At 38.9% G+C, this 21,907-nt stretch overlaps 2 protein-coding genes across 4 annotated transcripts; both read right to left on the bottom strand.

Annotated features, from left to right (window-relative positions):
* Positions 1 to 9,391: 9,391 nt before the first annotated feature.
* LOC113320303 (probable serine/threonine-protein kinase PBL7) lies at positions 9,392 to 11,801 on the bottom strand. 3 transcript variants are annotated; one of them, XR_003346025.1, is made up of 4 exons: positions 11,254 to 11,801; positions 10,791 to 11,173; positions 10,341 to 10,658; positions 9,392 to 9,530 (listed from the first exon to the last, which is right to left on the bottom strand). XR_003346025.1 is itself a non-coding variant. In XM_026568227.1 (3 exons), exons 1-3 carry the CDS (start codon positions 11,336 to 11,338, stop codon positions 10,569 to 10,571), a joined length of 558 nt encoding a protein of 185 aa, XP_026424012.1. In that variant the 5' UTR covers positions 11,339 to 11,801; the 3' UTR covers positions 10,114 to 10,568. The 3 variants fall into 3 exon arrangements, 1 of the variants encoding a protein (XP_026424012.1); XR_003346024.1 differs by having other exon boundaries at positions 9,395 to 9,530; positions 10,317 to 10,658; XM_026568227.1 differs by lacking the exon at positions 9,392 to 9,530 and having other exon boundaries at positions 10,114 to 10,658.
* Positions 11,802 to 12,038: 237 nt separating this feature from the next.
* LOC113324606 (probable serine/threonine-protein kinase PBL7) lies at positions 12,039 to 17,883 on the bottom strand. The gene is made up of 6 exons (XM_026572911.1): positions 17,879 to 17,883; positions 15,732 to 15,882; positions 15,450 to 15,624; positions 14,987 to 15,369; positions 14,841 to 14,862; positions 12,039 to 12,298 (listed from the first exon to the last, which is right to left on the bottom strand). Exons 1-6 carry the CDS (start codon positions 17,881 to 17,883, stop codon positions 12,039 to 12,041), a joined length of 996 nt encoding a protein of 331 aa, XP_026428696.1.
* Positions 17,884 to 21,907: the final 4,024 nt, after the last annotated feature.

Genomic DNA, 21,907 nt, shown 5'->3' on the forward strand with positions numbered 1-21,907 from the left:
GGGTTCTGCCGTGGAACATGACATATGTACATAAAAAAAAGGTACACTGGTAATTCTTGTGTAGGTATATTGAATGATTCAATAAATTCTCTAGTGGTTGTAGTGACTCATGTCAGATGTAAGGTTTTACGATTTTAACCCTAAGCTAAAAACCGCCATCAACATTAAGTCCCCTGCTTAGCTCGGAACAGGAGCATTGTTGCGAGGTAAGCATAAGATGGTGACAGTCCAGGACAAAGTCGAAATGGCAAGTCATGAAAAGATGGTCAGGAAGAATTGACTAACCTTTTTCGAGAGGTAAGGAGAATTCGTGATTCTTGTGTTGGCGGCCTTGCGTAAATTCTACACGTGGTGTTGCTGGATAAACCTTGAAATGGTAGAGACGGTTGCTGGTTGAGATGCAGACTGTCGGCTTGTCTTGGTCACGCGTCATCTTAGCTTGGCTAGGGAACACATAGGTGCTGTATTAGCAAGTTGTCGGTGTTGGTCCGGCTTGAGAGGAGCCGCTGGCGTTGGTCGGCTTGGAATGGTAGCCGCAGGCATTGGTCGACTTGGAATGAGAGCCGCAGGCGTTGGTCGTCTTGGAATCGGAGCCACAGGCGTTGGTCGGCTTGGAATGTGAGCCGCAGGCATTGGTCGGCTTGGAATGGGATCCGCAGGTGTTGGTCGGCTTGGAATGGGAGCCGCATGCATTTGTCGGCTAGGAATGGGAGCCTCAGGCATTGTTCGGCTTGGAATGGGAGCCGCATGCGTTGGTCGGATTGGAATGAGAGCCGTCAGCATTGGTCGTCTAGAAATGGAGCTGCTTGCGTTTCTCGGCTTGGAGTAGAGTTATCTTAAGTTCCTTGGAAGGATGATGACTGGCTTCAGTTTCTTGGAAGGATGACGACCGGCTTCAGTTTCATGGGATGATGGCAACTTTGTCTGAATTAGGGTTTGGCATGCCGAAACCCTAATTAGAGCCCTTTACTATAATCGCTGTAGAATTCTCGTACGAACTCGGATTTTTACGGTCCGCCCCTCCATTCTGAACGGAAAAGAATTTCCTATCTCCCCTCTCGAGAATATTTAGATTTTGAGCTTGTTAGGGAGGTGAAAACAGCTCGACAGTAAAATTCAGGAAGAATTGCGGGCCCGTGGAATGATGGCAGCTTTCTTTAGTTCCGTGGGAAGATGATGACTTGCTTTTGGAAGATAACAACTTGCTTCAGTTCCCTGGTAATGTGACGACTGGCTTCGGGAAGATATCAACTTGCTTGAGTTCCCTGGGAAGGTGACGACAGGCTTCGGGAAGGTAACAACTTGCTTCAGTTCCCTGGGAAGGTGACGACTGGCTTCAGGAAGATAACAACTTGCTTTAGTTCCCTGGGAAGGTGACGACTGGCTTCGGGAAGGTAACAACTTGCTTCATATTTTAGCATGTTGCAACCCTAATTAGCGCCCCTTACTAGAATCGTTGTAGAATTCTCGTACGCACTCGGATTTTGACGGTCCGCCCCTTCATTCTGAACGGAAAAGAATTTTGATCTCCCAATGTGAGAATATTTAGGTTTTGAGCTCGTCCGGGAGGTGAAAACAGCTCGAAAGTAAAATTCAGGACGAATTCAGGAGGCACGTTGCGGGCCCGAGGTGGCATAGTCGCGCCCAGTCATCCGTTTCATGGAGCAAGAAGGAATCTTTATTTTGTTCAAACTCTAGAAACTCCGTCTGCATGAAAAGAGATATTGACCTTCTTCTGTTTTCTGTTGCTCGTCCGGATCCGTGCTTTCGTCTGAAGTGTCTCTCCAGTGGATTCCATAATTTATCAAACTCCATTGTATTCTTGGGATGGATGGATGTGGTTGTGTTTTCGGTCCATCCTTGATTTTAGGTTGTTCAGTGCCTGGACCCTCTGATCGCGATGACAATATGTTGTGGATGCTGGTATTGGTCGAAATCTTCCGGAGACACTGGATGAAATAGATGAGTTGGGAGACGTTTCGTTGGCGATGTGCTACTATCAAGTCTTCAAGGACTTGGTTCCAAGTGGCATCCTTCGAACCATGTTCCGAATCTTGGACTATCGTGTGGGATGGGATGTGGTGAGCAGTCCCAAGTTATGCTTCTGTTAGATCCGATGGCTTGGCCGAATATGTGAATGTATCTTTGTGGCGTGCTCTTGAAGAGTAGATGACCTTGTTGCGGTTATGGCCTTTTGGTTGACCGTGTCTTCTAAGATTTGACAGTGAAGGGATTCCGTGTATATCCTTAGTCCTCAAGTATGGTTTACATGTTTCCATCTTTGTAGTTATTGTTGCTGTGGTGAAGCTCTGGATGGTATCAACAAATGAGCGGCAATAATTCTTGGTAGGAGATGTAATCAGAAGATACTACATTGTCGTGGTAACAAAGTAGGTTGGAGGGTATTGTATGTGCATCCGTGGAAGTAAAAGGATTGGCTGGAGTTGTACGGGCATCCATGGAAGTAAAAGGATTGGCTGGATGCGTAAGCGAGCAAACTATCCATGACTACGAAGATTGGTTGGTTGTGATCATGATCCTTGACATGGGGAACGTGGTGGTACGACCCTTTGCAGGAAGAAGCGTCGTTGAAGCAGCTTCGGCTCTTGGAGAAGATGTTGAAACTTAACAAGACGAACGTTGAAGACTCGTCTTCGGATCTTGGAGAAACTTAGAGAGAGAAAGCTGAAATGGAGCAGCTGCTGGAGCGAGTGTTGAAGCAGAGCGGCTGTCGGAGTGATCATTGAAGCGGAGTTGCTGCTGGAGGTTGTTGAAGCGGAGCGGCTGCGTTAATCAGTGTGCTATCAAAATGGAAACCCTTCAAGCGAACAATTGTTAGGAGTCCCCAGTTTCATCTATCAATTGTGCTTTCCAGGAGAGGTCGGGGTTTCGGAACGACTTCTATGGTTGGAAACAGCTGCTTCGCTGATGTAGTGCGGTTGAGGGCTGCAAATATGCCTTGATGTTGCGCCTTGGGAAAATATAGAATCTCACATAAATGTTTCATCATAGACTGCACGATTTTGCGGGCGAAATCCCCAGAAATCATGCATCTCCTGACAGGGAAAAAAGTCTTTGTGAACTCAGGGGGTTGCTGATTTTTCTTTGCTTCGATTTTAGAGACGTCGTTCCTGATCTTTACGTGTGATGAAACTAGATTATTGATTCCCTTCTACTGGGCGTTCAAAAGACGACGCTGGAAGGATGCAAGCTGCTGGCGCTGGAAAGATGCAAGTTATTAGCGCTGGAAGGATGTAAGTTGCTTGCGCTGGAAAGATGCAAGATGTTATCGCTAGATCGGCTTGGAATTGGCGCTGTCTTGACGTGGACGCTGACTTGGATTTGGTATGGTGCAGACTGTTAGCTGCGCCATGGCGCGGACTTTCGCTTGGCACTGCACTGACTTGGCATGGAGCGGACTTTTTCTTGCGGGCCCAGTTGCCTCTTTCGATACATAGCTCAAATAGGAAATCATTTCCTTGTTCAAATTCCAAAAGTGTTATGCGTATGAAAGGGGCTGGCTCTCCTTTTCATCTCGTATCTTTATTCTCACGTCCCGGTGTTAGCGGTAGCGCGGTAGTAATAAAGTGGGCAAGCGTATTCCAGCTATGTACTCCAGCGTTTCTCTTTCAATTTGTCTTCTTATTTCGGGGCAAATCCTAACCATAGATATGCCTTCCATGAATCTGTAGAAATATTATTCTTCTCTTCAAATATCATTGTAGTAGCGTGGACTACCTCATGTATATATGTAACCGTATGTAAACTTACCGGAAGAATTTAGAAATGAAAGGGACACGTTCTCACATTCTTCTCATATCTCTCTCTGTTTTTCTCTACCACTTATATGTTTTGTAGTCATCATGTTGTATTTACAACAGCACTGCACCATAGTGGGTTATTAACCGTAAAACAACTTATTGAATAGATGAGTTGGTAGGTGAATTGTATAAAAAAACCTAAAAATTATAATTTTGAGATACCGAAAATTGTGTAAAATGAGCTTGACCCTGGCCGGGAGATTTTGACCGTTGACAAGGCGATTTAGGGTTTTCTTCTCGAGCAGCCATGGATGCAATTATTCCACCAGATCCAGGTATAATCAACAGTACCAATTCCTTTCCCCATCTTAATTCTTCTTCTATGAATGCTCCTGGTGTGAATTCTGAGCACCCTGTTCAGTTTTCTGATCCTATTGAAAACTCTACCTCCAAATGGAGTGGAGTTGTGAATAAATCTCGATCAATCTTGCCTAGTTCGTCTGCAAACTTGAGTTACAGACCCCCTACAATGGTAGATGGTGAACTTGGTGCTACTATTAAGGATGCTGATATCTCCACTCATGTAATTGGTTGTGAGAAGATGGTCGTTGGTGGCTTTGTCGGTAAAAGATACCCATTTATGCTTGTTAAAGAACACCATTGAGAAGGCGTGGAAACTCAAAGGGAATCTGTCAGTGAAGATACATGGGGATAAGGCTTTTATTCTCAATTTCTGTTTAGATGAAGATCGAATGACTGCACTAGAATATGGACCTGTATTTGTTTCTGGTAGCCCTTTTTTTGTCATAGATTTGGCTTCTTTTGTTGAGCAAGAGTTAGAAAGCATTCAATCTGTACCTGTATAGTTAAAGTTGAAGAAAGTTCCGGTTCATGCCTTCAATCCAGAAGGATTAAGTATCATTGCAAGTGTAGTCGGAGTTCCTTTGCTTCTAGATGGTCCTACAGCTGCCAAAACCAGAATGGCCTACGCTCGTGACCGTGTCGAGGTAAACCCCAGTTCTAAACTTAAGAATTCAATTCTAGTTGTGTTTGAGAACATCAGGAAGTGTAACATTGAAGTTGAGTATGCTTGGAAACCACCCCAATGCTCTGTTTGCTCTACCTTTTGTCATAGTGATAGTAATTGTCCTAATAAGAAGGTAGCTCAACCACAGCAGCCGGCTAACATCAAAGCTAAGGATTTCATTAGAACTGTTGCTGCAAGTCACCAGGCTCGGGTTGATTCTGAAATGCAGTTGCTTTCTGGTGTTGAAAAAGAATGGATTCCTGTCACTCATAAGAGGAAGGAAATGAAGCATAGTGCTGAAGTGAGTTTGGTAGAGACTAATGACTCACAGTCTACCCCATTGTTCCCTCCAGGATTTGAGCCACCTGGAATACAAGTTCCCGCAAGTCAGATGGGACTGTCAGCTCTTATGCAGAATTCATTTGCTCCATTGATGGAGTCTTCAGTAGATGGCATTGTAGAGGAGTTAGGAGAAGTAGGAGATCTCACTATGGAGGGAAACTCTCTAACTCATGTGGGTGGTACATTAAATGCTGATTGTTCTGGTGGTGCTGGTAGTTCAGTGCCAGTTGACAGTGGAACTAGACCCCCTGCTCCCAAATCTAGTTCTGTGCAGATGGGTTTGCGAGTTTCTGACCTGAAGAAGTCAGGTCAGATTAGGCAGTCTCCTTCCAGACTTGCCTTTTGTGAATAATATCGGTTGTTGGAATATCAGGGGACTGAATGATCCCCTGAAGCAAGTGGAGGTAAGTAATCTCATTCGCAATAATAATATCAAGATTTGTGGTTTGGTCGAAACTCTTGTTCAAGAGTCAAACAAGGATATAATTAGGAATAACATACTACCTTCTTGGATGTATTCAGATAATTATTCTTATCATGCTCTAGGTAGAATTTGGTTGCTTTGGGACCCTGTTTCTGTTAAGATTAATTTTCTGTTTAGCTCTGCCCAATACATTTTTGTTAGGGCCTCTATTTGTTCGTACTTTTGTTTATAGGTACAATTCTGAGGAATTAAGGGATGATCTGTGGTATAAAATTTCTAACTTTGCCGGTGACAACAATCTTCCGTGGTGTATTCTTGGTGACTTCAATGCTTATCTGTTCTCTCACGATAAGGAAGGAGGCGCCGCTCTTACCTCAGCTAATCTATATAGTTTTCATGCTTGTGTGCAGAATTCTCATTTATTTGTTTGTCCTTATGTGGGATGCTTTTATACATGGTCCAATAAACAAGATGTTGATGCTAGAATTACTTGTAAGCTTGATAGAGTGCTCATCAATATGGCGTGGTTGGACTGTTTCCCTGATTCGGTCACTGATTTTTTAACTTGTGGAATCTCTGACCACTCTCTTATGGTTACTAGTGTGTTCTCTGGCAGAGGTACCGTCACCAAGGTGTATAGATACTATAATACATGGAAAGAAGAGTCTGATTTTCTTGGTGTTGTTGCTGCCGCTTGGAATATCAAAGTTCAGGGCACCCCAATGTTTATATTTGTAACAAAGTTAAAGAATGTGAAGAAGGCTCTTATTACTTGGAGGAAGAAAAGGTTCACCAATTTTAGTACTCAAGTTGGAGTGGCCAAAGCTCATCTTGCAAATGTCCAGAAAGAGTTGCAAGTAAGTCCTTTTTGTGTCGACACTATTAATGCCGAAAGGGAGGAAGTTAGAGACTATGCTAAGAAAGCTAGATACGAGGAATCAATGAAGAAACAACAATCCAGAGTAAGATGGATGCAATTGGGTGATAACAACACCCCTTTCTTTCATAATTCCATCATTGAGAGAATAGCTAGAAATAGGATTCTTGTCCTGTATGACGTTGCTGGTACGAAGCTCACCTCTGATCAAGACATTGCCGCGGAATGCATTGCCTACTACACAAACCTGTTTGGCCAACATTCTGCAACTCCTTTTGATGCTCAGGCTTGGGACCAAATTGAACTTCAGCACAAGGTTTCTGAGGAGGAAGCAATTTCCCTTGCTATGCCTACTACGAATGATGAGATTATTCTTGCCTTGTCCACTATTGATTCCGATAAAGCCCCGGGGCCGAATGGCTTCTCTTCTCACTTTTTTAAGTGTTGTTGGAGCGTTATTGGTGTTGATTTCATTAAGGAGGTCAAGAGCTGCTTTGCTAGTGCCAAATTATTGGGAGAGGTAAATGCCACCCTTGTCTCTCTTATTCCGAAGATTCCTAATGCTTCTACCTTTAATGATTACAGGGCCTATTGCATGCTGCAATGTTATATACAAGTGTATCTCCAAGATTCTGACTATTCGTCTCAAGCATGTTGTCAAGAGTTGGTTAGTCCTTGCCAATCCGCCTTCATTTCGAGAAGATCTATCCAAGACAACATTATGTTAGCTCATGAGCTATTGCGTAACTACCATAGGAACAATGGTTCCCCTAGGTGTGCTTTAAAGATAGATTTGCGGAAAGCATACGATTGTATCAGGTGGGATGCTCTTCTCACTACTTTGGATAAGTTTCATATTCCTCAGAGGTTCATCAACTGGGTCAGTATGTGCATCACTGCCCCTAAGTTCTCAATTATGGTAAATGGTTCTGCCTATGGCTATATAGAAGGAAAACGTGGCATTAGGCAAGGATGCCCTCTCTCTCCATATCTATTTGTGCTTCTTGTGGAGGTATTTAACGCTCTGATGCTTAAGCAAGTGCAGCTGGGTTTCTACTCTCTCCACCCAAGATGCAAGAACCCGATTGTTACTCACTTGTGCTTCACAGATGATCTTCTGGTCTGCATGAAAGGTGATGTCCAGTCAGCTAGATCCCTCTCTTCTACTCTTACTACCTTCTCTAACCGAACAGGGCTTGAGGTAAATAATAGGAAGAGCAGCATTTTCATCTCGTCTGTTGATGCTACTACCTCTCTAAGTATTCAAGCTATGTTAAGATTTGAAGTGGCCTTGTTACCAGTCAGGTATTTGGGCCTTCCTTTACTTTCTTCTAGATTGTCTCACTCAGATTGTGTGGCCCTTATTGACCATGTGATCGCAAGAATTAAATCTTGGAAGGAAAGATCTCTTTCTTTCGCCGGTAGAGTTCTCCTTAATAAGGTAATCCTTAGCAGCATGTTAATTTTCTGGACCTCTTGCTTTGTCCTTCCAAAGAAAACTGTGAATACCCTAAATGCTATATTTAGGAATTTTCTTTGGTCTGGGATTGAGCTGACTCATAAACACCCCTCGGTCAAGTGGTCTTTTGTTTGTTTACCCTATAAAGAGGGAGGCTTGGGTATTCGCTGCATTGAGGCTACTAATACTGCTTCTAAATTTTAAACATATCTGGGATATTGTCATCAATAAGGATACAATATGGGTTCAATGGGTTCAGCAGAATCTTATTAAAGGAAAGGACTTCTGGCTTCTTAAGACCCTTGTTGATGCTTCTAGGTGCTGGCGGCGTATACTGGATCATCGAGAAGCAGCTTCTAAGTTTGTTCTGCACTTAATCGGTAATGGGAGGGGAACAAAGTTGTGGAAGGATAGATGGCTGCCACAAGGTAACCTCCTTAGTCTGTTTCCTCCTCATTTTACTTATGACACTGAACACCATATTGATGCCACTGTCAGCAGTTGTTTACTGAATGGTGCTTGGTCTTTATCTCCTAATTTGGTAAATGTTTTGGGAAGTATAGGCTCAGATGTTATGAGTGTGAAAACAGATCATTTTTTTGAGGACAGAGTGGTATGGACTGCTAGCAAGTCAGGAGACTATACCTTAAAGGATACATATAATGCTATTAGGCCTCACTCAGATACAAAGGAATGGCATTCTTTAGTATGGTTTTCTAATTGCATTCCTAGGCAGTGTTTTATTTCTTGGATTGCTCTTCATAGAGGTCTTAAGACTAGGTTCAAACTCCTTTCTTGGGGTATGAGTGTAGACCCTGTCTGTGCACTCTGCAATTTAATGCTTGAAGATGATTTTCACCTATTGTTTAAATGCTGCTATGCTGTTACTGTTTGGAGTGAACTGATGAGACTTTTAGGGCTGAGATGTGTCTCTCATTCTGACTGGGAGAGCCAAATACAGTGGTGTGTGATCCATTTGCGTGGGGATAGTTCAACTGGTACCATTCGGAAGTTGTCTCTTAACGCTTACATTTATCATATTTGGGTTGAGAGAAATCGAAGGATTTTCACTCAAAAGGCGCTGCCTACACATGTTCTTCTACAGAGAATTCGAGAGGATGTGAGGCTTAAGTTAGTTTCTGTTGATGCTCAAATGGAAGAAAATATTCAAAATAGAGTGCTCTCCTTAAGATGGAACTACTCCCCCAAATTCTATTATCCTAATAAGATAGAGACTACTTGGGTCAAACCAATGATTGGTGAGGTTGCTATTAACACCGATGGTGCTTACAAAGGTAATAGTGCAGGATTTGGAGCCATAATTAGGGATGACAAGGGGGAGCCATTTGGAGCTGTGTATGCCAACTCGGAGCCTGTGTCTGTAATTGCTCATGAGCTTCAAGGCGCTGAGGCTGGTCTCGAACTTGCTATTAAGAAGGGAGCACAAAAGGTTTCTTTGCGCATGGATTCTATGACGGCTGTGTCGCTTTTCTCAAGGCCTAATGCTGCGCCACCTTGGACCTTCCACCATACTTGGATGTCGATACAAAGGCTTCGGAATAGTTTCCAAGCTTTTACTGCTTGTCATTCATTTCGCGAAGTTAATAGAGCTGCACATCACTTGGCGAATGCTTCCCAACCTGGCAGATATGAAGAAATTGATCCTAGTGACTTTTCAGAAGATTTAAAAAGGATAGTACAGGAAGATGCAATGGGGAAAATCTACATGAGGAATTCTTCTAGTAGAGGCTAGGGTATTTGTGTTGGCTTTGGTCTTGGTTTTGTTGTTTGTTGTGGCTTTTTTTCATTCTTTATCCTTTTTTTCTTTCTCTTTTCCTGTATGGTTGGGGTCTCCTTAACCCCCTCTTTTCCAAAAAAAAAGGAAAAAAAGAAAAAAGAAAAAAAAGAAATACCGAAACCTAGCCGTTCCAGCACGGTTTGCCCTAGTAACTAAAAAACCGGAACCCCTACAAGATTCTCTGATGACCATGGCTTGGCTATTTGTGGGTAAGGCAAGTAAAACAAGGCTTATGAATTCATGGTTATGGGTTTTTCAGAAAAAGAATTCAAGCTTGAACCCCCAATTGGTCGCATTCTATCATATTTACACAACAAATATATTCTTCAGTTTTGGATTACCATGTAGTGTAGAGTGTTCATTGATGTGTGAATGCTTTCTCTCATTTTGTGTTACTAAACGGAACTACGGAAGAAATCAAGAAATAAACATATTAAAGACTGTCCTTTGCTCAACCATGCTCCACTCATATATAACTCCAGAAGTAAACTTTAATGGTCAGTTTAATAGTACTTCACTGCAGTATGCCAGAGTAAGGATAAGCAATGATACTAATCAACGTTTATGCTATAAGAAAAGAGTACTATCATCATAGCATTATGCAAACTCCTTTAAGAGTTATAAGTACCTAAGGCAACCATAACTGTCTTACAATATCATTGTTCCACAACTTCACTAGACCTTTCACCCCATGATTTTACGTATGCAATTGCTTGTGCTCTAAGCTCCATGGTCGTTGACGGAATAAATGGGCTTTGGTTGTACCCTGTGCTTCTTCTTAAATTCGGGAGACTAAACTTGAAAGAGTAGTCGCAACTTCTTCTATACGGGGTCTTTTGTGAGAATCTTGTTGTACACACATTTTCGCAAGATCGATAGCTTAGACAAGTTCACTATATGGATATTGTCGTTCCATGAGTGGGTCAGCAATTTCGGGGAACTTATTACTGTCCCTAAGCATTGGCCGTGCCTGCAAAAGCCAAAATGGTGAAATGCTAAGGAAATGCATGAGAAAAAACATGTTTGGTTTTCTATGGTCTCTGGATTGGAGTAACTAGTAAGCAATAAAATAAATGGTGGGAAAAGTGAAGACAAAAATTACCCATGCAACAATATCGCGCTCTCCGTTTCTGGTTGCATCAAATGCTTTCTGCCCAGAGATCAACTCAAGCAAAACAACACCAAAACAGTAGACATCAGATTTCGAAGTGATGTTGCGAGTCGTAGTATACTCTGGACTAACATAACCAACTGCCGGCTTTGTACGGACCCTGCAGTGATCCACTGGAATAGCAATTTCTGCACAACCGAAATCTGACAGCTTTGGATTATAATTTTCATTTAGTAAAATTTTGGATACTTCCAGGCAATTGGAGATTATAAGAGGATCCATTCCATGATGCAAATATTTTAAAGCCCTAGCAACACCTTCTGCTATCTTCATCCTAGACTTCCAGTCTAGAGGCTTTTTTCCGGGTTTAATGTCTACAGTATAGATATCCAGTTAGTTCTTATAACAAAATTTACGATGTCATAATAATCCATAAGATGGTGAGAAACCTTACCATGTAAATGAAGATTCAGCGATCGTAAAGGCATAAATTCACAAACAATCATATGATCTTTCCCTTCATCACAGTAACCTATCATCTTGACAAATCTGTCTGCTTAGCAAACCTTTTCACAGCAACTTCCTGAAAGTTTAGGTTATCGATCGAATCATTAAACAGTCATCTATCACTTAATTAGGACTAAGGGCATCCACAACCATGAGCGGGACTAAAGACCAAAAGCCTGACTAAAAGCAATTTTTTTTTTTGGTATTCTGCTTGTTCAACCACAACGGGAGAAGACCAAAATTTAGTCAAGCGCTAATATAAACCACGTCTGAGCTTGAGCGTTGATTCCAGTTCCACCCGATGCTTGGACGCACATATAGTTAGCTCATGATTTGGAGGTGCAAAAAATGTTCGCCTGGTGTGAGACGCATATTACATCACCATTTGGCGTTGGGCGTTTATAACAACGCTTGGTATTTGGGTTTGGTGTTGGGCGTTCACCATAACAACGTCTAGTGCTTGGTGTTTGGTGTTGGGCGTTCACTATAGTAACGCCCCATCCAAGCGGACACTATATCAAGTCTTATTGTACGTGCTTTATACTAACGCTCCATTGGAACGCTATTTCTATTAACGCTCTACAATCAGACGCTCACTATACTCACGCATAAACCTAGACGCTCACTATACTTACGCCTAACCTCACACGCTCATTATACCTGTGCCCCATTATATTTGGGTTGACCACTGCATTTAGTCTCAAACCCTAATTTTCCAGACTATATATAGCTTTAGTCCCTTCCACTGCGGCTTACTCTGTGACCAAATTTGGGTGTAGTCCTCAAATTTGGTCGTGACTGTGGTTGCTCTAAGCTTGCAAAGGGTAGATAATTAACAACTCTTACCTGTCCGTCTTTGAGAATCCCCTTATACACACGTCCTACTTTTCCTTCATTTAATACGCGTCCTGGACTGAATTTATCAGTGGCGACAATAAGCTCTCTCAATTTGAAGACACGAACACCTGCATCACACCGAAATTCAGCTTGTTCTGCTTTAACACCAAATTCAAGCAATAAAATCAAAATTTAAGATTCTCACAACCAAAAGGTCCAAAACCAGTTTTCAACAATCAAAAAAAAATTTTTACCGACAATAAAATGTTAATCTAGCACAAAAATTCAAGAAATAAACCAATATTCAAGTAAAACTAAACTAATTAATTAGAGATTTTAAAATAGAAGATTAGGAATGTACCATAAACCATTTCTTCTGGTTGATGGTGAGCTATGCACATTACTAGATCTGAAACAGGAGAAAAACCGAATCATAGGCATACTCCGAGAAAAACACAATTGTGGAATGAAGAGTTAGAGACTTTTAGAACTCGTTTGGTTTCAGAAGTGTTTCCAAATATAAACTGTCACCTTGTTCAAGTGACCAAAAACATCATCGATCTTAAATGATGCCGCGTTTGCACCCACTGTTCTACCTGTTTCTTTTTTACAAATGCTGATTAAATACGCTAATCAGGATTAAACTTATTGGTCGATATCAGTTAACACCCACTATACAAAGGACCTAGAATCGATGCCATTAATTACTACTAAGTGGTCATAAAATAATGACAGATTTACTTGTTTCAGATGGCTTCTTTTATAAAGTTGAAAGTTTTCTATTTTCGCCAATCCTCTTTAATATGGTCCATTGGATGGCTGTGTCCTATTCTATTGATCTCACGCGGTAATTCTTACAATGGTGGGTAGATATCAGCTTCATACTACTACTTTTGCCCACGAGAAGATGGGACACTACGACCTCTGATGAAACTTCACACTATAGGGTAAAAACTCTTCAGAGTTTCTGCAAGAGTGAGTCTTTGTTTTTTATTACAAATTTGTTTCAAATGGCTTCTTCTATAAACTTCACACCATATTTAAGAGTCTCACAACCAAATTTCAAAATAAAAAATATAAACTGATCAAAGATTTAGAAGGTTAGATATGTACCATAATAACCATCTTTGCTTTTCGAATGTGACTTCTGCACGTTACTGGATCTAAATACCGAAACCTAGACGTACGTACCGGCACTGTTAATAAACCCTAGTTACTAAAAAAAACCGGAACCCATACAATATTCTCTATTGAGTCAGAATCTGAGGATTCTGAGCCCATGGGTGCGAATATTCGTCGTGGGTAAGGCAAGTAAAACAAGGCTCATGGAGTCGTGAATATCATCATCACCGATTTACGTGATAAGTTTTTGTCATTACAGTATTACTAGGAATGGTATCAAAAAAATCAAGCTTGAACCCCTGGGTTCTTCAATCCTACACCACTTATGATATCTTTCAGAATTCAGATACTTGGGAGCAGCTTCATCGGCTTCACCTAGAGGTCCGTTAAGCTTGACTTTAATGGCGAGAAATTCGAGTCAAACTAGTTTGTGTTTTTCCATTGCTATTACATCCAGTAGATTCGAAACTTAAAACTTTTACCTCCGGGAAGGACTTCACGATACAACCCAAACTCAGCAATGATCAATTCGTCATTCGTATTTGGTAAAGTTGCATTACTCAAAAGTTAAGCATACCAAGAAAAAGAAGGTATATGTAAATTTAGAAAATACACGCTATGTCAAGCAAGAAAAACCATACTACAGTATGTATTTTCCGCTAAGATATAAAACGTGGTGAATAAACCAGTAAATTGGTCATTGGTATTTGGTAAGCTTACTGCTTGCACATTGGTCGCATTCTATCATCTTCCGCAATACACAACAAATATATTCTTCTTCTGTTTGGAATTACCATGTTAGGTATTGCAGTGATAAACTTCCACGTGGATTTAAAAAAATAGATCACCGAACTATTGGCTCCACAATAATATCACTTCACATAATGTTGGACTATACGACACTACAATTTCTCATCAAACTTCAAACCCTAGGGTTAAAACATGTTGTACGTCAGAGTTTCCACAAGAATGAATCTTTGGAACCTATGTGGAACATGAAGAGTATGCAATTTAGCCATGCATGTGTATAAGGAGGTGAACTTTTACTGCGTTCAAATTGGCCTAAAGATGGGCTAAAAAGTGTGGGTTAAGATGAAAGCCAATGATCACTTTAATAGTACTTCACTGCAGTATGCCAGAATCAGGATAAGCAATGATTCTGATCAATGTTTATGCTATAAGATAAGAGTACTATCATGCAAACTCCTTTAAAAGTTATAAAAACCCAAGGAAACCATTACAAGTAGGTTGGGTTTGAGTTATCAATCATAACTATCTTACATCATTGTTCCATAATTTCACTAGACCTCTCATCCCATAATTTTACCTACGCAACTGCTTATGCTCTATGTACCGTGTTTGAAGAAGTAAATTGATCAGATTCGGTTGTACCCTGTGCTTCTTCTTAAATTCGGGAGACTAAACTTGAAAGAGTAGTCACAACTTCTGCTATACGGGGTCTTTTGTGAGGATCTTGTTGTACACACATTTTCGCAAGATCGATAGCTTGTAAAAGTTCACTATATGGATACCGTCGTTCCATGAGTGGGTCAGCAATTTCAGAGAACTAATTACTGTCCCTGAGCATTGGCCGTGCCTGCAAAGCCAAAATGGTGAAATGTTAAGGAAATGCATGAGAAAAAACATGTTTGGTTTTCTATGGTCTCTGGATAAGAGTAAGCAATAAAATAAATGGTGGGAAAAGGGAAGACAAAAATTACCCATGCAACAATATCTCGCTCTCCGTTTCTGGTTGCATCAAATGCTTTCTGCCCAGAGATCAACTCAAGCAAAACAACACCAAAACAGTAGACATCAGATTTCGAAGTGATGTTGCGAGTCGTAGTATACTCTCGACTAACATAACCAACTGCCGGCTTTGTACGGACCCTGCAGTGATCCACTGGAATAGCAATTTCTGCACAACCGAAATCTGACAGCTTTGGATTATAATTTTCATTTAGTAAAATTTTGGATACTTCCAGGCAATTGTAGATTATAAGAGGATCCATTCCATGATGCAAATATTCTAAAGCCCTAGCAACACCTTCTGCTATCTTCATCCTAGTCTTCCAGTCTAGAGGCTTTTTTCCAGGTTTAATGTCTACAATATAGATATCCAGTTAGTTCTTATAACAAAATTTACGATGTCATAATAATCCATAAGATGGTGAGAAACCTTACCATGTAAATGAAGATTCAGCGATCGTAAAGGCATATATTCACAAACAATCATATGATCTTTCCCTTCGTCACAGTAACCTATCAACTTGACAAGGTTAGGATGGTCCAGGCAGCTGAGCATTCGAACCTCTCCCCACAAATCTGTCTGCTTAGCAAACCTTTTCACAGCAACTTCCTGAAAGTTTAATTTATCGATCAGATCATTACACTTTACACAGTCATCTATGATCACTCAATTAGGACTAAACTTGCAAAGAATAGGTAATTAACAACAACTCTTACCTGTCCGTCTTTGAGAATTCCCTTATACACTCGTCCTAATTTTCCTTCATTTAATACACGTCCTGGACTGAAATTATCAGTGGCGACAGTTAGCTCTCTGGATTCGAAGACACGAAAACCTGCATCACACCGAAATTCAGCTTGTTCTGCTCTAACACCAAATTCAAGCAATCAAATCAAAATCAAAATTCAAATTCAAGTTTCTCACAACCAAAAGGTCCAAAACCAGTTTTCAAACGATGAAAAATGGATTCGAAGACACAAAAACCTGCATCACACCGAAATTCATCTTGTTCTGCTTTAACACCAAATTCAAGCAATCAAATCAAAATCAAAAGTGAAAAATACTATAACCCCCTACTATATGGGTTGAATATAGAGAAGTCCCACAAAATGGATCCTTCACTATCAACTCCATTGCTTCACATTTTGATATTTCTAGGCCCATAACTTTAGAATTCAGGGCTTAACAATAAAAATATTATCCAAAATAATTATAACAATACCAAGACTGCCCTTTAGTATATAATGTAATAAAACTACCTATAGATTATCTTGTCGGTTTCATTTTCGTTTTCACTTTCTCTCTCTTCTTTCTTTCTCTCGGCTCTGGCGAAAGTAGGATTTATTTTTTCAGATTTATTTTCGGTTTCTTTTTGCAGAGATTTCGTTCTGATTCATTAGTTTTTATCTCCGAAGAGAACGAAGATTGTTATTTCGATTCGTTGTTAGCATCTTTGAAATCTATAATCAACATCAGCAGTGTATGTTCTTCAAGATCTATTTCCAATAGAGGATGAAATGTCGATGAAAATTCTTAACAAGAACCGAGAACGAAGATTCGCTCTACATAAATGATCCAACAGATAAGTTAATCTATTACTATCATGTTAATTTCTTCATAACTTTTAATTTTTTGGTTTCAGAAACCTATTTATTTCGATTTCATCTCGAAAACCTTGTTCGAATCATGAATGGAGTTTAGATCTAATAGTATCTCATCTTAATCTCTCTTTTGAGTGGAAATTTCGAGAAAAAATAATCAACAATTTTTTTCTAGGGTTCTTGAGTGAGATTTGATTTATTTCAGAATCTATAATTCTGATCGGAAAAATATGTTCAAATTTGAACTAAGCATACTTTGATTTATATCACCCGTTTAGTCGATTCAAATTTCATTAACTTTTGAATTTCGATCTCATTTCGGCAACTTTTCATAATTGGAGAAATTAACCTTAATGTATAGTTGATTAAAATTGTTATCTAAACCTAATCATGACGAAAGTATGCAGTTGGAATGAATTTGTCAGTTTCTTTTTGCTGGTTATTCTTGTGGTAGCTAGTAAATTGTTTTTATTTGACTGTTTTGTTAGAATGCTGATTGATGATCAGATATAACTGAAAAATCAAGTAAGGTTGACAAGAAATTATGTGGGGGATATGAAATATATTGATGGACTTTATGTATTTCAATTACAGGAAGGTGAAATTTAGATTAACGGTGGCATTATTTCAGTTCAGAGCTTCAAACTACACGCGGTATATCTTGCTGGAGGTAGTGCGCATGGTGGAGAAATAAGTGGAGATGATGAATAGCTATGTCGTCCATGATTGTCAGGTAAGGGAAAAGGTTTGTTGAAATTCAAAGCTGAAACTTGAAATTCACTACATAGAGAAGGAAATCATGAGTATTCATGAAAGCTGAAATTCAAATAAAGACTGAAATCCTCATTAGGTTTGTTGCACTCATTTGTCATTACTGGAGTAATAGCAAATAAAGTGTGCATGAATCATTCGGTGAGAATTTCTAAATGATTCATATGTACTGATATCTTTCAGGTACAAGGCGTGGTTCAAGATCGGGCCATCAAACAGTAGCAACAGTTTTTGGTAAATGGGATGGCAACATGCATCATGTACGTGGAGACTGTTCAAGGAAGGGAAAAGGTTCAGAGTTGTTTCCTGATTCACGGATGCTTTGGAAGCGGAAATTCCCAACGTCATATAACTTGACGGCTTTGTTGTTACACTCAATGAACTCGTTCATGGATTAAAGGTTTGACATCCACAAAACTGGCGATATGTTTGTTGTGTTATCTCCATTCGATTTAGTTATTTGTACTTGTGGTTTTTGATGTACAACTTACTCCATTGGTGTAGGAAAAGTTGCCACCGACAGACTCAAGGCTCAGATCTGATCAGAGATGTGCCTTGAGAACGGAGAATATGAAATGGCAAATTTATAATTTGCATCTTGAGCAAAGGCAGTATCACCTATATTTTGGTGAGTACAAAAGTCATATGTATGTGTAACTCCAAGTTACACAAGTAAGATGCGTGTGTAACTCCTAGGTACACAAGTCAGACGCATGTGTAACTTTCGATTACACATGCCATATGCATGTGTACCAGCTGATTACACATGCTTTGTTTTATCATTCAATGAGTAGACCTTGCAGTTAAAGTTTTGAGTAGACCTTGCAGTTGATGTGGTCTACTCATTCAATGAGTAGACCTTGCAGTTAACATTTTGATTTAACGTTTTGAGATTTGTGAATTTTGAATTATGCATGGTTTGGGTTTCGAGTATCCATAGTTTATTTAGCATTAGTGAAGTAAGATACTACTCTTTTTAATAGACTGAATCATGCCATATGTTGTTGTTGTTGGTGATCATCAGTATATGTCCGAGGATATACTAATTGAATGTGTAACTACTAGTTACACAATCAAATTGGATGTGTAACTTCCGATTACACATGCCATATGCATGTGTAACTTCCGGTTACACAAGTCGTATTACACATCTACTTAAGTTCTTATTGCAACTGATCTCTTAATTGTAATTTATTTTTGAAGTGCAGGATGAGGGCTTACTGTCTTGGACGAAACTGAAGATGCACTTTTATGTTTTGGGTTATATGGAAAACCAATACATTTCAGGTCAGTGTCAGTGCTAAAATGGGGAATTCAGAGCTCAATTTGTCTACTTTTTTTTTTTATGAACTTCGATATTATCCATGGGTTTTGTAAGTGTTCTTGATAACTTGACTTTCATCTTTCAGTATCTAGTTTCAGGTTTGTATCCTTACTGACCTTTTTTGGATGTGTAATACCTTTTATTTTTTGACAGAGTCCTACAAGATATTTTTTCTATTAGGAGTGACGTTATAAAAAAGCATAAATAGGAATTGATGTGTTATACTAGAACTTTGTACTACAAAACTATGTTATAAAAGTTGAGAACATTTAGAAAAGTTAGGTGTTGGCTTGTTTTTCAGATTATGGCTGTAGTGGTCCTTTGGAATGAACAATCAGGGGATTCCATTATAACCAAATATTGTTTGAGTAAATGACTTGTAATTGATGAAATATCATTTCTTTCGAATTATTTGGTGTCTTTTTGTGCTCGCAATGCTAAGGTAGTTTCCTTGAAAAGTCTTAGTGTAAGATCTGGAATACATGCGTCACGCAGTTGAAGTTGTGTCAGGTTCGGTTCTTTTCTTACATTTTCCTATCCTATTTTTCCCTATATCTTAAAATATTTTTATTATTTACATTACTCAACTATAATTAGGCTAGGTGATTTTGGATGTTACCAAGATGATTCAGTAAATTACTATGTAATAATTTTCCTTGTTGCACTGTAAGTTGAATATTTAGTGTTTTTGCTTTATATGTACAAAGAGATTTCAAGTTTACATGCCACTATATATGTGTAACTATTGGTTACACATGCCACTATGCATGTGTAACTCCTAATTAAACATACAACAGGCATGTGTAACTTTCAGTTACACTACCCATATCCATGTGTAAGTCCTAGTTACACATGCTAAAAATGAATAACAAAATTGTTTTTTTGCATCTCTGAATCTAAGTACATTTAACCTTATATGTATGTTTAACTCCTAATTATACTAGTCACATGCATTCGAAAGTGATTATGCATTGTTTTGTATGTCTTTCTTTTAATCTCATAAAATATGTTTGTTTGTTATTCTTCAGGTTGCAGATAACTTCATAAAAGCTGGTGGCTTATTTGTGGTGGTGGAGGTGCAGGTTTTGGAGGAGGATGAGGAGGCAGTGGTGGTGGCTAGCAGAGGTTGTTGGGCCTAGACAGATGCATGTAACTCTCAATTACACAAGATAGATGCATATGTAACTCTCAATTACACTAGACAGATGCGTGTGTAACTTCTAGTTACACATGCTAAGAAATTATTATAAATGAATATTAAAATAATACATGTACTTTTTGTATGCATTCTTTTTGATGTCTATTTTTTGATATGTAACTTTGCATTACACATGTCATAATGATGTGTAACTTCTGGATACACATGGCATATGCATGTGTAACTTCTGTTTACACATTCACGCGATATTTTAATAATTTTGGGCCTAGATTTAATAACTTTGGGCTTAAATTTAAATTTTATTTAATTTGGGGCTTAACAATATATGTAAGGGTATGAGTGTCTTTTACTAATTCGGGGCCTAGATTTAAACTTCTTTTAATTAAGGGCCTTATGTTATGGGTTATCCATGGGTTAGGCCTTAGCCTAATTTTCCCAAATCAAAATTCAAATTCAAGTTTCTCACAACCAAAAGGTCCAAAACCAGTTTTCAAACGATAAAAAAATAAATTTACCAACAATAAAATGTTAATCTAGCACAAAAATTCAAGAAATAAACCAATAATTTTACTAGTAATTAATTGAAGATTTTAGAAGATCAGCTATGTTACATACCATCTCTTCTCTTTGTACGTGAGCTATGCACATTACTAGATCTAAAACAGGAGAAAAACTGAAACCTAGGCATTCTCAGATTAAACGTCGGAAAGAAGAGTTAGGGACTTGGAACAAGCACTTGTTTCAGAAGTGTTTCCAAATATAAACTGTCACCTTGTTCAAGTGACCAAAAACACCATCTTAAATATGCCGCGTTTGCACCCCTACCTACTTGTTTCTTTATTATAAATGCTGATTAAATACGCTAATCAGGATTAAACTCCTTGTAACATTCTTAGAGATTCTCCGATGGTGGTTGTGTGTTCCTTAGGTGGCAACACAAACAAGACATCCTCGTACCATTTTTTACACAAAAATCACAAACAAGACATTCTTAGGTAGATTTCTTATGGATTAAATTCATTTTTTACTTTTAGAAATTTTTAGATTTTATTAGAACTAAAAAGAGTTATTAAATATATTGGAATAAATTTTAGTAAACAAAGGCTTACTAGGATAGCTTGACATTGTCAATGTGAATGTCTAAAACTTAACATTCACCTTGACAATGTCTAACAAAAATTAAGTCATGTCATCTTTACATTGTTTAAGAGATTGGAGCTGGAAAAGAATTTAAGAAAAAAATGAATGTCTATCCTATGTGGACTTAGCTACATTTACCTTCCATGGAGAAGCTCTTAAAATCGGATTAAACTGATTGGTCGATATCAGTTAACACCCACTCTTCAAAAGACCTAGAACCGATGCCATTAATTACTGCTAGGTCATAAAATAATGACAAATTTACTTGTTTCAAATGGCTTCTTTTATAAAGTTGAAAATTTTCCATTTTCGGCGATCCTCTTTATTATGGTTGTGTGTTATTCTATTGATTTCACTGTAATTCTTATTCCCTCCGTACCTATTATATAGGCGGAGTTTAAAATTTTATAGTACCATTAAATAGGGGAAGCTCTACTTTCAAAGTTGTTTTTTCCACATACACCCCTATTAATGATGCATGGATATCATACAATCTAATTTTACATATGAGATAGAGATATATAAAATAATATTTGTATTTGAACAAGGTAAGGATAAATTTAGAAAGTAGAAGAAAATTTATGAAAACTAAACATTTTCTTATTCTAGGAAAATACTACTTCTCCCCCTATATAATAGGTAGGGAGGGAGTACATTGGTGGGTAGATATCAGCTTCGTACTACTACATCTATCACCATGGGAAGATGGGACACGCCATTCACTGATACAACACAGACCTTAAAAAGAAGAAAGTTTTTAAATACTACATTTTAATTTTCATATGAACTCCCAATATATATTTACTACTACTTATTAGGGGTGTGTAGAAACATCGAAATCGCGGTTTTCACCCGCAACCGTCCGTAAAATTGTGGGTGAAAACCAATCCGTAAGAG

Source organism: Papaver somniferum, chromosome 11, assembly GCF_003573695.1.
Source record: "Papaver somniferum cultivar HN1 chromosome 11, ASM357369v1, whole genome shotgun sequence".
Classification (NCBI taxonomy): domain Eukaryota; kingdom Viridiplantae; phylum Streptophyta; class Magnoliopsida; order Ranunculales; family Papaveraceae; genus Papaver; species Papaver somniferum.

Coding starts and splice junctions, on each gene's coding strand:
- LOC113320303 (XM_026568227.1), bottom strand. CDS start 11,338: ATGATAGGTTACTGTGATGAAGGGAAAGATCATATGATTGTTTGTGAA. Junction 11,174..11,253: donor GCTGAATCTTCATTTACATG/GTAAGGTTTCTC, acceptor TCTATACTGTAG/ACATTAAACCCGGAAAAAAG. Junction 10,659..10,790: donor AGCGCGATATTGTTGCATGG/GTAATTTTTGTC, acceptor TGGCTTTTGCAG/GCACGGCCAATGCTTAGGGA.
- LOC113324606 (XM_026572911.1), bottom strand. Junction 15,625..15,731: donor GAATTCTCAAAGACGGACAG/GTAAGAGTTGTT, acceptor TTAAACTTTCAG/GAAGTTGCTGTGAAAAGGTT. Junction 14,863..14,986: donor AGCGAGATATTGTTGCATGG/GTAATTTTTGTC, acceptor TTGGCTTTGCAG/GCACGGCCAATGCTCAGGGA.